This window comes from Harmonia axyridis, chromosome X (assembly GCF_914767665.1).
Source record: "Harmonia axyridis chromosome X, icHarAxyr1.1, whole genome shotgun sequence".
NCBI lineage: Eukaryota > Metazoa > Arthropoda > Insecta > Coleoptera > Coccinellidae > Harmonia > Harmonia axyridis.
In genome coordinates this window covers 2,041,753-2,056,556 of record NC_059508.1, presented here as the reverse complement: position 1 = coordinate 2,056,556, position 14,804 = coordinate 2,041,753, and the positions used below count along the sequence as shown (strand labels likewise).

The 14,804-nt window shown below is 34.6% G+C and overlaps 1 protein-coding gene across 2 annotated transcripts in view; it reads left to right on the top strand.

The window, feature by feature from the left end:
- Positions 1 to 14,804, top strand: part of LOC123686013 (lachesin) — a 295,523-nt gene that overhangs the window by 191,679 nt on the left and 89,040 nt on the right. For both annotated transcript variants that reach the window (XM_045625925.1, XM_045625924.1), the window contains exons 3-4: positions 3,602 to 3,809; positions 9,658 to 9,819. In XM_045625925.1, coding sequence (XP_045481881.1) covers positions 3,602 to 3,809; positions 9,658 to 9,819 — 370 coding nt within the window. The remainder of the gene's footprint in view (positions 1 to 3,601; positions 3,810 to 9,657; positions 9,820 to 14,804) is intronic.

Here is a 14,804-nt window from a genome sequence, read left to right as displayed (position 1 = left end):
ATCAACAATATGATGAAGCTAGGCACCATGAGGGCAGATTAACTGCCAAATTCTTCGAAATTCACATTAATACAAGGTGAGTCTTTGACTAGTGCATATATTTCAACCAAAGATTCCCGAGGTCAAAAGAAACACTTTTTTCTTTACGAAAGAAGAGGTCATCACATCAATTGAACATTATGTTCCGAAAATAATTGCCTTCAATTCTATTCCATTTTGTAGATATTACTAAAAATTACTTTTTTTTATAGAATTTCGACCGCTCTTTTCAACTGAGCCGAAGCGAAACAAACAGTTAAGGAAAAAATTGTTGAACTATATGTACAAGTCAAAGACTCACCCTGTATAAAGTTGTACAAATGCTCCTGGCAGTGGTTTCTTCATGTAATTATTGTCTAGATTGCGTTTGTGAGTGATTCAATGAATAAATAAATTTTATTCGGTTATATAATCTGCCTTTTATATTTTATTATTTCAAGTGCTGTCTTCATTAAATGAAAGCCATATTGATAATGAGATCCTTGTTGATATGTATAATGGAATATCCTAATCAACGAAGTTATTTTTGCTACCGGCTTAAAATTTGTTAAATACCTTAATTAAGAAATTAACTGATATGACTCGACGAATAAATATGAAGTTTGAATGAGAAAAAACGTCGTGTCTCTCAAAAAGTGAAATGAGAGATAAAGCGCTGTGAAGTTATCTGTGTTTTTCAACCACATTGAATTATATTTAATGAAATTTTTGACCATGTATTATAACTAAATGGTGGTAAAAATATATTTTGAGTGGAGTAGCCTTGGCTAGACTTTGCCCCTAAATTTGCCAAATAAAGACTCTATTATCATTATTATCGTACAAAAAAATTTTTATGTTCTTTAGGGTAGTTGTAATAAAATATAAGAAAGTCGACATTTTATTTCTCATAAATGGGCATTTGGTAGCCACGAATCGGCAACTTTAAAACGGCCACAAAATTTTGAACTTCCTCATCTTTTGTGAAGCAGTATACATCAGCTATTACAGATTTGCAGTTAGAAAATACAATTTCATTGATCATCTGGTGCGTATGATGATTTAATCGAATAATCCAATAAAGTTCAGCCAATCCATAATCCAAATCATTTGCTTCATTGAAATTCTGTTTTCACATAACAATCTCATTTTCCTCAATAATTAAACGAGCTTTTATTTAATCATTCAAAAACATTGTTCATTCATCCTCTGTATTGAATAATTAAAATCCTGTAAATTATTCGCCTTCTAATTTAACAAATGGTTTCGTGAATTCATAATCACGCTTTTTCGCTATATACTTACATGCTGAATTTAAATCACGATTTTTTTTTGGCAAAGACCAACACAATAAAACAAAAGGTTTATGATCAGTGTTTCTCCCTATATTATTAATTATTAAAAGTTCTGTAACTGATTGACTATTATCAAGTGAATATGATATGAAAAAAATTTGGTGCTTTTAGCCATTTATCCTTAATTACAGTGTGGTCCAACGAAAATTTGACACCTCGATTTTCCCTTGATTTTGAAATGAAAATGTGGAAAATCGCTCGGTCCGTTCAATTTCAATACGAGGGGGAACAACTTGTCCACTCTTCGTATCTCTGAACTACGAAACCCCTAACGGGGCTGAGTAGAACCCCTTGATTTTGAAATATGATGATGAGAGGTGATGCGATACCTCATTTTGAAGATCTTACCGAGTACTATCTGATCCTGAAATTTCGCTTCAAAATTTCCATCGATAAGGGAATGACAGGTAAAATAATAGGCATTAATATTCTCGAGATGAATTCCACATTGCCTCTTTCACTATTTTCGCTGTTATTTCATTATCGATGGATATTTTGAAGCAAAATTTAAGGGTCGAATAGTATTCCATACGATTTCCAAAATTCAACACCCCTCATTTCTCACCCTCGTTGGGGGGTTGAAGTTACGGGGATGAAAAAAGCGGAAAAGTTGTTCCCCCTCGAATCAGAAATTTACAGATCCGTGCGATTTTCCACATTTTCAATTAAAAGGGAAATCGAAGTGTTAAGTTAACGTTGGACCACCCTGTATATTTGTATAATCACTGATGTGATAAAAAACATCTCAAAAGAATAGACTGCATCTGTTAAGAATATAATGAATTCTTCGTATAAACTTAACTAGTGGTTGAGTCAGTTTGAGAACAAACACAGTTAGTTGAAGTTGTTTCTTGGAGAACAATTATTTCACTTACTTTATTGATTCAGGAAGTTCAACCAGCTGATGATGAGATGTTGTTATGTCAAAAACATACCTTGTATCGGATATTAAACACAAAATATCTTTTATTGATTCACATTTACTACATCGGCTTTAAAGTGCATGCAGACAAATATATTATTCATTTTTCTGAATATGACATATCATAAATGTGGAATAGTTTATTCTTCCTTTCTCCCTGATATCCACATCAACTAAGGTTTTTATAGGGCTATTGTTTTTTTGTTTTTCAAAGAACAGCATATTATGTATTTGCTCTATACATTACAACTTATCAATAAACCTATATCTGTTATTGAAAGCGGTTCATAAAATATTCCAGATATAACTTCTCGTCTTTCATTTTCCATTTGGTCGATTCTACAAAAAAATGTTCTGCGTCTTCTGGATTTATATCATTTCCTCTCACGTGATTCATAATTCCTCCTTATACAGGGTGTTAAATCTTAAATGAAAATGACAGATTCCTCAGATCATTTCAAGAAAAAAAGTTTTTCAAACATTGACACGCAGTCGCTTTGTTTCAGAGATACAGAGTGTTATAGTTTGATTTTTTTGAGGTTTTTTCTATAGGATCTTTCTCCACAGAATATTCAACCTTAATTTGGCATAGATATTTCAATTTGAAGTTTTGTCATGTTTTTTGCTAATTTTGAATGCAAATCAATAAGGTGATATTTTTTTTGGAACAGTGCTTGCTTCTTTTTCCTAAGACTTTTTTTGGAAAATGGAAACTTTAGTCCAGTACCTTTTACAATTTTTGGCATTTTGTATTTTTGTCGTATCTGCTACTGATTCTTGGAATAATCCAAATTATTATAAAGATCCAGTAAGTAAGATGTGATTTAATTACAAGTTTTGGTACGTATTTGCCCAATTTGTAGTGGAGATAAAGATTCGATAAACTTATATAATCATCACAAAAAAGAAGAACTACCAGAGACAACATGTATCTGGAAAACAAGGTGTTTGCGAGACCATGTTTATAGGACTTTTTTTCTTGAAATTATCCAAGGAATACCTACGTTAAATTTTTTCAGAAACTGCGGTTCGATTGGGAATAACGTCATATGATTTTTCAAACGTCTCTGCTTCCATTTATGATGCCAAAAAAACAGCATACTTTAAATCACATTGGAAATAAATCCTGAAATACTAACATGTCTTCTGAGAGATCCGTAGGAATGTTAAGAAAAGCCTTGCGGTTCCGTATAGCGGGAAAACCGTTTGTTATCTGTCAAATTTCAGGTTTCAAGTCCTTCTGCAAGTGTGAAAGGGACTAGGTCTGCAGAGAGCACGAAATTCATTTATATTTATTTGTTTGCAGGTGGCCTGGATTCACATAGATCGTCAGATGATTCTGACAATCCACCGTCATGTAATTTCAAGAATAGCTCGATTCAGCGTGTCCCACGATAATGCCAAGACATGGCTTCTGCACGTCAGCAGCGTACAACAGGAAGATAGAGGTTACTACATGTGTCAAGTGAACACAAATCCGATGATTAGTCAAGTAGGATATCTCCAAGTTGTAGGTGGGTTTTCTCCTTTTTCACTGCATGTTTTCCCGATTCACATAGCGGAATCAGTTGTTTCGTGAGAATGAATTGCTGACTCGGGATACGAATACTCGATGTGGACAATTTTCACCTTCTTTCTTTTGATTTTCTCAAAGTTATTTATTTTTGAATATGTTCTTTCTTTATCAGCATGAATGTTGAGCTTTCAAAACCTTCTCAAGAATTTTCGACAAAATCGGAAATTCCTTTATAGGCCTCAGATTACTAAAAGCTTTGGAGTCTGACACAGGTATAACCCGCTTACACTCGAATGGAGAGACAGACCTATCAATACAGAAGTTGATGATGTGAGTGATGTAAGAAATCAGAAAGGGAGACAGATATTTAAAGTGAAAGGATTTATGCCATCAAAACCTATTGCTTCAGACTTTTGAAATTATACCCAAAATAACAATTTCTGAAACAGGGAAAATTGAATTTCTTCTTTAGAATAAGATTAAATGATTGTCGGATCGAGAGGAAAATCGGCATAAAGATCAAAGGAAAACTTATTCTTTCATTATTGATTACAATTTCTACTCTCATATAAGTGCTCACAAAAAGTGGAGATTTTGGTACCAAAATATCTCTTGTTATACAAAATCAAGAAGACAGGAGTAAAAAAGAAACATACGCTTGCTATTAGTACCTCCTACTATATCTTATTTCATTCTGTTTTTTTTTTCAATTCACTGGCTTTTGACTGCTCAACCATTTTAATTCAATCGAATGTCTATACGATCTAGATAAATAACTAAAAATGATTTGATTTGTCCACGGAATCTGAATATTTTTCATTACATTTTCAAAGCACTATACTTTGGACAGAGTAAAACCTGCTGTGGACAAAAGTATCAGTTGGGTTCAGCAGTAATGCAATGTAGTGCTTTTTGTAAAAAGATAAATAAATTAATCGAAACGGCGAAGTGAAATGATTCCTGGTGTCACGGAGTCTATAGGATTAACCTATATCATCCAACAGAAATGAACACAGGTGATTGAAAATACCTTATTTCCAGCTTTTATAACTTAAACAAGTTGATCTAATAGTTGAAGACCTTTATTGGCTGATTAATATAAAATCAAAACTATCACTTGAAAACAAGCTTCTTATGTATAGGTACAATACAAATCTATTCGAAACATTGAATTAAGCTCTGGGAATGTTTAAGTATATCCAACGTTTTCATAATAAAGAGAAGCCAATCCAAAATTCTAAGGATGATAGCAAACGCTCCTTGGTATGTTACAAATAACAAAATACGTATACAACTGAAATTTTTGTGTGCGCAAGGAGTTATCCAGGGCAGAAGTAACTGACATCACACAGAACTGGAGTGTCATCCAAACACCCTAATCCAACCTTTGATTGAAACTCAAACTCACAGGCGATTAAAGCGAAATAGGCCAGTTGATCTAGAAGATTCCTGAAGAATTAGATAGATAGACACATTTATTTTGTGGAATGCATGGAACATTCAAGAAAAAGTTAACGGAAACATGACCCAGAATGTGTTTTCTCAACATCAGCGAAAACAACAGGCCTAAAAACTAACAACAAATCTTATTCTAACAGTGAAGAAATATGAAAAACATTACTTCAGCAGAAATTCATTCGAACTATAATATAATTTAGATTTGGAATTCTCAACTTCGGTACCAATTTTGTCAAATAGTTTCATACCCTGGTACACAGGTGATCTCCTTCCAATTACCATGCTTGATGAATTGTTCACGATTTTTGAATTCCAGCCAAACATCTAATTAACTTTTTGCGACCCCAAAAAACAATGCCATAGGAAAGCCTGGAATACATATGTGCACAATAAAATGTTATAAGGTATTTATTCTGAAGACAAGACAGATCTTAATTATCTTAAAAGATGCAATAATGGAATCAATTTAGAGCAGATATTCTCACAGTGTGCTGTCCATGTAAGGTGTTCATCCACTTCAATTCCCAAAAATCTGACACTACGGCTTACAATTTCACATTAATATTGTCTCTATTCTTAATATTTCTAAAAATGATTGCTTCATTTATATGTAGGAAATTCATATTGAACCATCTCTGCAATATTTTCAATGTGCTCTGAATGTTATCCCCCTAAGCTGTTTCAGTTTTGTTGATGATAATCACTATTGCATTATCCGCATCAAGAAACACCTTATCTCCAACCGCATTCAAAATATCATTCATATAGAGAGAAAATAAACATTATTATTATCACTGGAGAAGTTCTCACAACATCAATTGAGAGCTTCTAGTTCTGGACGAGCAAACAAGCCTATAGAATATAAAAAAATCGGTTTGCTTGTATTTTTACACTTCTATAACGATTTGCAATATTTGAACATCAATTCACTACTTAATTTCTCAAGTACAATAATATTTTGAACTATTTCATAACAATTTGAGCTCCAAAATGCGAAGAAATAATGAAGTCGTCTTAGTTCGAAAATGGTAGTTACACATTTTCGAACTTTTAACCAAAACTTACACCCTAAAATGAATGTTTTTCCCCGAACCCAAACTTATCGATTGTTGAAATAGTTCCATGATATCATAACTCGCATATCCTCTTCCTGCCAACTCCGCGCCATTAAAAAAATAGGTTGAATATGTTAAACAGTTGTTTTTCTCCACCAGAACGTTGCATTTACGAGATGCAGATGCGTGTGAACTCGAAACGTATTCACCATATTGAATATATTAAACAGAAAGCCGCTAGTATCTTTATGACCGCTCTCCCCCGAGAGGTAAAATCATCAAAATGGGAAATTTCCACGGGCTAGTTCACTTGGCGTTTGAAGATGCAAAATAGTCAGATATCCAAGCGAAATTGAGAATGTGTGTTAAACTGACTTGGCACACCGTAGTGTTCCGTAAGGGCGGTGGTCGGGCTGGGCTGAAAATTCCTCATTAATAATTTGCAGACTGAACAATGGCGAGGCGTGAAACTTGTGCGAGAAGATGCGGAAAAGGGGAACACTTCTTCGCCGAAGGTGGAGGATATTGAGACCCGTTTCGACGAGAATGCCCACAATTCATCGTGAATTCATGAGATTCGAACAATTTTGAGTTGTGTCTATCGATAGGAAGAGAAATTGAAGGATTTCATTCTTTTCATTTGATCTCGGAAAGTTTTGACTGCTGCAAACTCGGGAAATAACACATTACTTTATTATTACGTGTTTTAAAGAGAAACCCATTATTTTTGCAATAGATGGTTTTAGTTATCTGTATCTCGCGTTGAATTGATCCGATCGGGTTTTCCTAAATGGAGTTAGGAAGATGAGATTTCGTACTACAAAAACATTCCTGACAGTTTTGTGATTGAGCGCGCGTCGAAGATGGATACAATCGTTATATTTTACAGTTTTTCTTCGATTAAAACGGAAATAAAAGCCAGGTGTAAAGGGTGTTTATGACAATGATACTAAAACAGCCAAGCATGCGCTATTTTAATTTCGTCGATTCCGTTCCGGTAATCTCGATGTCAAAGATGCACAACGCACTGGAAGGCCAATTGTCGAAAATGTCGATAGAACCATGGACATTGCAGAGTCCGACCGTCATGTAAGCACTGCTTGGATTGCCCAAGAGCTGAGTCTTGCACAAAATAGCGTTTGGAACCATTTGCCTAAGGCTGGTCTCAGGGTGAAGCTCTATCCATACCTCATGGACCGAATTTCCGTCTGCGAATCGCAACAAATTGCCCCATTTTTGAAGAGGTTGGTGACTGGTGATGATAAGTAGATCTCTTACGACAACGTCAAGCGAAAACGGTCGTGGTCGAAACGCGGCGAGCTGGCAGAAACGGTGGCCAAGCTAGGATTGATAGCCAGGAAGGTTTTGCTGTGTGTTTTGTTGCATTGGCGGGGGAATATCTAGTGTGAACTCCTCCGCAGGCACAACTGTTAACTCGGAAATATACTGTCAACAATTGAACCGTCCGAAGGAAGCAATCGCCTAAAAGCGCCCAGCTTTGGCCAATAGGAGAGGAATGGTGTTCCATTAGGACAACACCAGGCCACACATTTTAAGGGACTGACAAGAAGCTCCGGGAGCTTGGTTGGGAGGTTCTTATACATCCCCCTTATAGTACAGATTTGGTACCAAATGATGATCATCTGTCCATAGCGAACAATTTTGCTGGTGAAAAAATCGCTTCAACAGAGGCTTGTGAAAATCGATTGCCTCAATTTTTGCCAATAGGAACGGGGGATTCTATGAGAATGATATATATATAGCATAATGATATTACCTTCAAAATGGTTACAAGTTATCGAACGAAACAACTTATATTTGACCTAAATCGGATCAATCTAGCTATGGTAATAAAACCCTTGTTGTTGATTCAAAAATAATGGATTTCTTTTTACTACACCCTATATTTACATATCCTGCCGTTTTTTGAGATATATCCTAACTTTTCATGATAATCATTTGACTAAATCTAGCTTTTGTTTTGATTCAACATCCAGAGAGAATTACTGTCAGTTACTATAAGTTTCACTATATAAATTGAAATACGTGATTAAGAAGGCAAAATATTTTTGTTTTTGTTTTGTGGAATGAACCTTGAGAACCACTTCCTTCGCCTTAAGAAACAAAACCACACTTGGAGGGCGATATATTGAACCTTTCATAGAAAATAAGATGATATTTGAAAACCTTGGTTTTGAGCCAAACCTACAGATGAAAATCACAATTGCTCAAATCCGAGGTGTTGACTTGAGTTGTTCGTGGAAAGAAATAACCTGACCCGGTAATATTTCCTAAAAATGAGTGTGTGAAAGATGCGCTGTTGCTCTGCATTACTAGAAGCTCTTTGGATCATGATGCCTATAGACGAGACAACATACCAACATGTAACTTTTGGGCTCTTAATGAGTTTTGGTGAAGTTCTTGATGGTTATCAATTGCCCAGTAATGACAATTCACAGCTTGTCTACAAAATTGCAGTATGAGGAATTTTTGATGAATCACCTGATAACTCAGTCAATCTCTATCGTTTGGTTGAGAAATCGTGGGCAACCATGATCTTGTATCTCAACTTTGATATTATATTGTATCGAAATGTGTCTTGGTCTTTACTGTTTGTTTAGTTGGCTTCATCATACTATAATGATCTATGCTTTTGATTAGAAAAAGTAATATACAGTAAAAGTTGAGGTGCAATTTTCTGCTTGTTGTTTCATCATTTATTGTACGAACTTTGAGGCAATATATTTTGACCACGACAAAGAATGAAGCAGGTTTCTCAACCACACCATGATGAGGACTGAAAACTCCTCCAATCGAGACCAACTACAACCATTCGCGATCACTCGTTTCAACACTGCAATTTTTGGAGTAGCTATCAGTGGATCAAAACGTTTTTCGTTCGATATTGGGATAAATGAAAAAATATTGTATTCTGGAATATAATTTCGAATGAAAAATAAATAATATTATGAGTATACTTCAAATACATTCCTAGTTAGTTCAGTTAGATATATTGACTTGTAAATGATCAATCTTCGTGCAAAGAGCACAGCTATTTCTAATTTACATCCTCATAACAAGAAATTGAAGTTTCACTAGAGGGTGAGGGTATAAGATTGACATTTTTTTTCGAGTGCTGTCCGACACAACAAACCGAAACGAAATTTTCCAATCTCATTTCAGTTTGCGGGAAATTAACTGGATTCAGTCTAGGGTGAAGAGAAAAATTTCTCATCACCATCCACGGAACCAACAAAAGAGACTAAGAAACATTTGCTGCCGCTCAAAATAATCCGAAGGAGTGAAATTCATTTCTCCTATTCCCTTTTTCAGTTCCCCCGAATATCATCGACGTCGAAAGCACGCAATCAACTGTTGCAGTTCGTGAAAATCAGAATATTAGCTTAACGTGCAGAGCAGATGGATTTCCCACTCCGAAGATAATGTGGAGGAGGGAGGATGGTCAGGCAATTTCGGTGGAGCGGCGCAAAAAAGGTGAGTTTTTTAATCACCTCAAACTCAATAGTTTCTTAATTTGATATTTCTCTGTTTCCTTGAAGAACTTCTCTTTTACTCTTGTAAGTTTCGAAAAATAGTAACTAGTGTTAATTAATGTTAAGACATTATTAAGATGAACTAACCGACAGAGGAATTGCAACACCCAGAAGGAGCGGTTTGAATTTAATTTTTTTTTTTGTTGGTAAAACATAGATAGTATAGCAAGGAGTAAATGATCGAAATTTGAAGAAAAAAACGAGATGTTCACAATTTTTCAATAAATTTGTTAATAATGTGGTTGTCCAACGCGATTACCTACACACTTCCTAACACATCTCGGCATTGATGCAATAAGATGGTCTATTTCTTCTTGAGCGATACTATCTCAAGCTACCTGAACTTCATGTCACAGAGCCGCCAAAGTCTGTGGGGGCTGGGGTAAATTTCCAAACCTCCTACATACTCTATGGGCGAAAGATCGGGGGATCTGTGCGGCCATTGCAAAATATTCACATGAGTTTCGAAAAAGTTTAAACTAACTCTGGCAATCTTATATATCTTGCTGAAATATTGGATTTTCGAGCCGGTTAACGTAAGGGAGAACATATAGCTCCGCTATTTCTTGAAGGTAACGTAGCGCTGTCATGTTACCTCGAATAAATATTAATTGTGACCTACTTTCATGTACAATAGCACCCCATACCATAACGCCTACTGTCCGGTGTATATGACGCTCAACATCAAACTGAGGTTCACGTCTTTCACCCCGACGTCATCTAATCCTTCTTTGGCCATCATGTGCACCCGAGAAAAATCGAGATTCATCAGAAAAGACGATCTGATGCCTTTCCAGATTCCATCAATGTTGACGTTCTCTGCACCACTGTAATCGTTGCCGGCGATGCTCAACCGTCAGAGGTAACACAAGATGGGGTCGATAATGCTGCAGTCCAAAACACCATATCCATTCGGAAAGTTACAGGATGGCTTTATTCTCCTAACCATTCATCAGCCAAAGATCGAATTGTCACAAATCGGTCTCTAATGGCCATAAGTCTTATACGTCGATTTGAACTTCATTTGTGCCCCTTCGACATCCGGTGCCTACTCTTCTTCGATTTTGGGCATTATCAAACCCCGCTTGACAACATCCCATAATAGTATTTGGATTGCTGTTTGTTCGTTCGTTAGCGATTTCTCGAAACGACAACCTTGCCTCTCGTAGACCAATGATTCGACCTCTTTCGAATTCACTTAGCTGGAGATAAATTCCGCGTACATGTGCTCTAGGCATTTTAACAACAACTAAACATCAACATTGGATCACCGCGAACAGAAGGTTAGTTGTAAAATTTTAAAAAAATTGCAAAAAACGACAATAATATTTTATTAACAAAAATTGTTTTCTACAAATTTAATCATTTACTCTTTGCTATACTATGTTTTTCCAACAAAAAAAAAAAATTAAATTCAAACAGCTCCTTCTGGGTGTCTTCGTTAGTTAGTATATTATTTCGGAGATATGAGTGGAAAATTTGGTAACAGTCTTTCAAAATTGAATCACTTGTGTTCAACGCGAAAGTTATAACCACAAAAAAAAAACAGAATTCAGGAGAATATGAATTCACGTAATAAGTCAGAAAGACTGTTGGGCTGCAAAAACTGAATTATAATTTTTTATTCAATTTTGATACATTTTTTTATGAACTCTCCTTTTAAACTTTTCTCACCTTGCAGTCATTGATTTTCCAATTTCTCAATCTACTATTTCAGGAGTACTGCGCATGTGTACCTGAAATTAGTTAATGTATATGTCGTTATATTCCTTTCTTTGTCAGTCAGGATATCTATCCAGAGAAATCTACTCTAATACATACAGAATAAGTGCGCGTAGGGCTCGAAGCCGAGCTCATAAAAGTACAATGGAGTTATTGGAAACTATCGATATGATCAGTTTGTTCTCCAAATCAGTTTACAACCAGAGCCTGATGAGATTCGGACTGAATCCCACAGGGCATAGGCAGGCATTTCCGATATTAAGAAACTCGATCACATACCAAACCCCTCTAGATTTCGGATTTATGTTCTTAAAGCCAAGTTGACGTTCTTGTTTCGTTTGCCATCTCTCTCACTCTTTCCACATGCAGTTAGATCACCTGTTGTCGCTTCTAATCACTGATCCCTTTCATTAAAATTCAATTATTCGTCCGTTTTTTAAGTGCAGTGAAGAATAATGAAATTCATAACGATGATTTTCTCTTGAGCTGAAGGACTTATGAGAGCACTACATTTACTTTGTCCTCATCTCCTTTGATACATTCTGGTGTTAGTAACACAGACCGCGTATAATATTTTCACACTGTGAATAAATAAATAAGTAGAATGAGCTCGTTGTTTGTTTGGTATTCTGTTTGGGGAGCTGCCTGATTTTTCTGGAGAGATCCCACTTTTTAGAGGACGATTTTTATTTCGAACTAATTTTTTGTCTATTCATTTAGATATTTAATCAGGAAAGCTATCTCAGTATGAGAAGTATGGAAAACCGTTAATACATCACAGAACAAAGTTTAAAACTAAAATCAGTCGTTGCAAAGTTAGTCCATCAATTATTAATTATAATGCTGACGAAATCCTTGAAAGCGGAAACGAAATTAAATGCTTAAGTGAATGCTTTCAAAAAGTATATAATGGTGACGGTGAAATCTTGGTTTCAATATATAAAATTCACAATACAAAACTCTAGTTAATATTCGTTGGTCTGTGGGCACTTTCTTCAGAAATCAACAAACTCGAAACATTACAATATTGTAAGTGCATATTATGTTTTAATAGAAGACCCTTTTGAAAAAATAAATCAACTATCCAGCATTTAGCACCTCAGTCAATAACCAATAAATCAAATTTCTTTCAAAAATTCGACTTTAATCGTCAACATAGTTCAAAAGTGATGCATGTTCTCCAATTCTTCTTTATCTTTTCAATACCTTTCTTGTATTCGCCTTTGTGAAAGCCATATTCCTGTCAATAGAGCATTCTTTCGAAATTCTTACAGGTTTCTAGGTCGAGGATTTTTCTCACAAAAAAGGATGAAAAAAACCAAAATTAACGAAGAGAAAATGAACGTCAAGAATTTTTGTTTGAATTAAAATAGTTTCCGAGCTTGCTTCCTCACTCATTGATCGATGTATTCAAATGAAAGAATAAATAATTAAATAAATAAATCAATATATAAAATTTCTTGATAATTTTCAAAACAGTATTGTTATGTTTAAGTTTCAAACATCTGAATTTTTATTGTGGTTCTTGTGTATTATTTTGTCTATTTAAAAAAGTTTTTAATAATTTAAAATAATTCTGTAATGCTGAAATTTTTGAACATCTAATTTATTATTGTAGTTCATGTTGTACATTTCAGAGCCCTGATAAAGGCTTTAAATTCAAGTTGAAATTAGTTGGCCTTTTTTCCAAAAGCTGGTTTTGTGAGAAAAATCCTTGACCTCGAAACTTGTGAATTCACAATTAACGAGCATTATCCATATATGAAACTCGTTTTTCTCCATATTCCAGACAACAACAAATATAGCGTCACTTGATTTTCATTTATTAGAACTCTATTCTGCGAATTTTGAGACGCATGTTTTGATCCTTTGGTACTGATAAAAAAGTGGTATGATACTGTCTGTGTCGACTGTGCTCTAGGCCTGAGACTAATTGAGTCTTACATAAGCACAGGAAGGTTGACTAATGTATTCTAATCATTAAGACGCTACATAACCAGAAATTTAAATCCTGAAAATTCATTATATCTGCTTTTATTTTCAACACGTCCTCAACTTCATCATATAATCTGTTTGATATGAAATTTTGATGGGTGTAATATTCATTGTGATTGATATTTAAGCGAGGTATTCTCGTTTCATCCTGTATGAAAACTTATAAGATATTCCATCTCGAGAATATGCAGGAAGTAGCGCCAACAAAAAGAAATTAGATGTTCAATATTTTCTGACTCAGATCGACCTTCATGAGGGCGGTTATAAAATATGGAAACTTCGTGTCAAGTCTGCCGGTCAGATCACTAGACAATTTTCCTGTTCTATAAAATCATAGGACAAGTCGCTGGAAAAAATTTAATTCAAAGGGAAATTGTTAGTTAAAGGTCGCTTGAAATAGACTAAGGTGGTTTTACAGAACTTCAATCGACCGTTGATAGTTATTTCAAATCTATGGTGCTCTCAATAACGAACAATAATGATACGGATTCAGAAGAACCTATATTTGAAAGGTATATTTCTTTTTATAATCAAAATGCAGAGTGTTTTATTGATTTTGTCAATTTCTCCAATTACCCATAACTTTTCGAACCACTGTATATATTTACATAATATTTGTTGCGTTTATTCTCTCCAACAACATTCATACAGACCTAGTAACTGAATTCTTTTTCAAATCCCTCTTGAAGAAATTGATAAATAAGATTAAATTAAAAAAAAAACATAGTTAATTAAAATTTCCTGAATTTGATAGGCTATTCGAAAGAAGGAGAAAAAAACTAAATGGTGCAAGGTATTTCACGAACATCCGCATGCGATTTTAATACTCAATAAGTCTAGTCAAACCTGAATATCCAGACAACATATTAATCAAAATTTAAAAAAAAATTAAATTTCATTCGGTATTTAGTGATTTTATTGAATTTTTTGGGAAACAAAATTGAAACACAACAAAATGCAGAGGTTTGCACCTCTGCAAACAAACTCTTTGTTTGGAGAAATTTCCAATGATTTCAATCACCACTGAAAACGATACTATCGAGGATTAAATAAAATGTTCGAATATATGAATTGAAAATAAACAACAAAATGAAAAACATAAGATATTTAAAAAACCTAAATGCTGTTAAAAAACCTTTGATACAGAGAAAGAAGTTTCACAAAAATTGCTCAAAATGGCTACCATTCTACTCAATGCAGTTCTGTGCA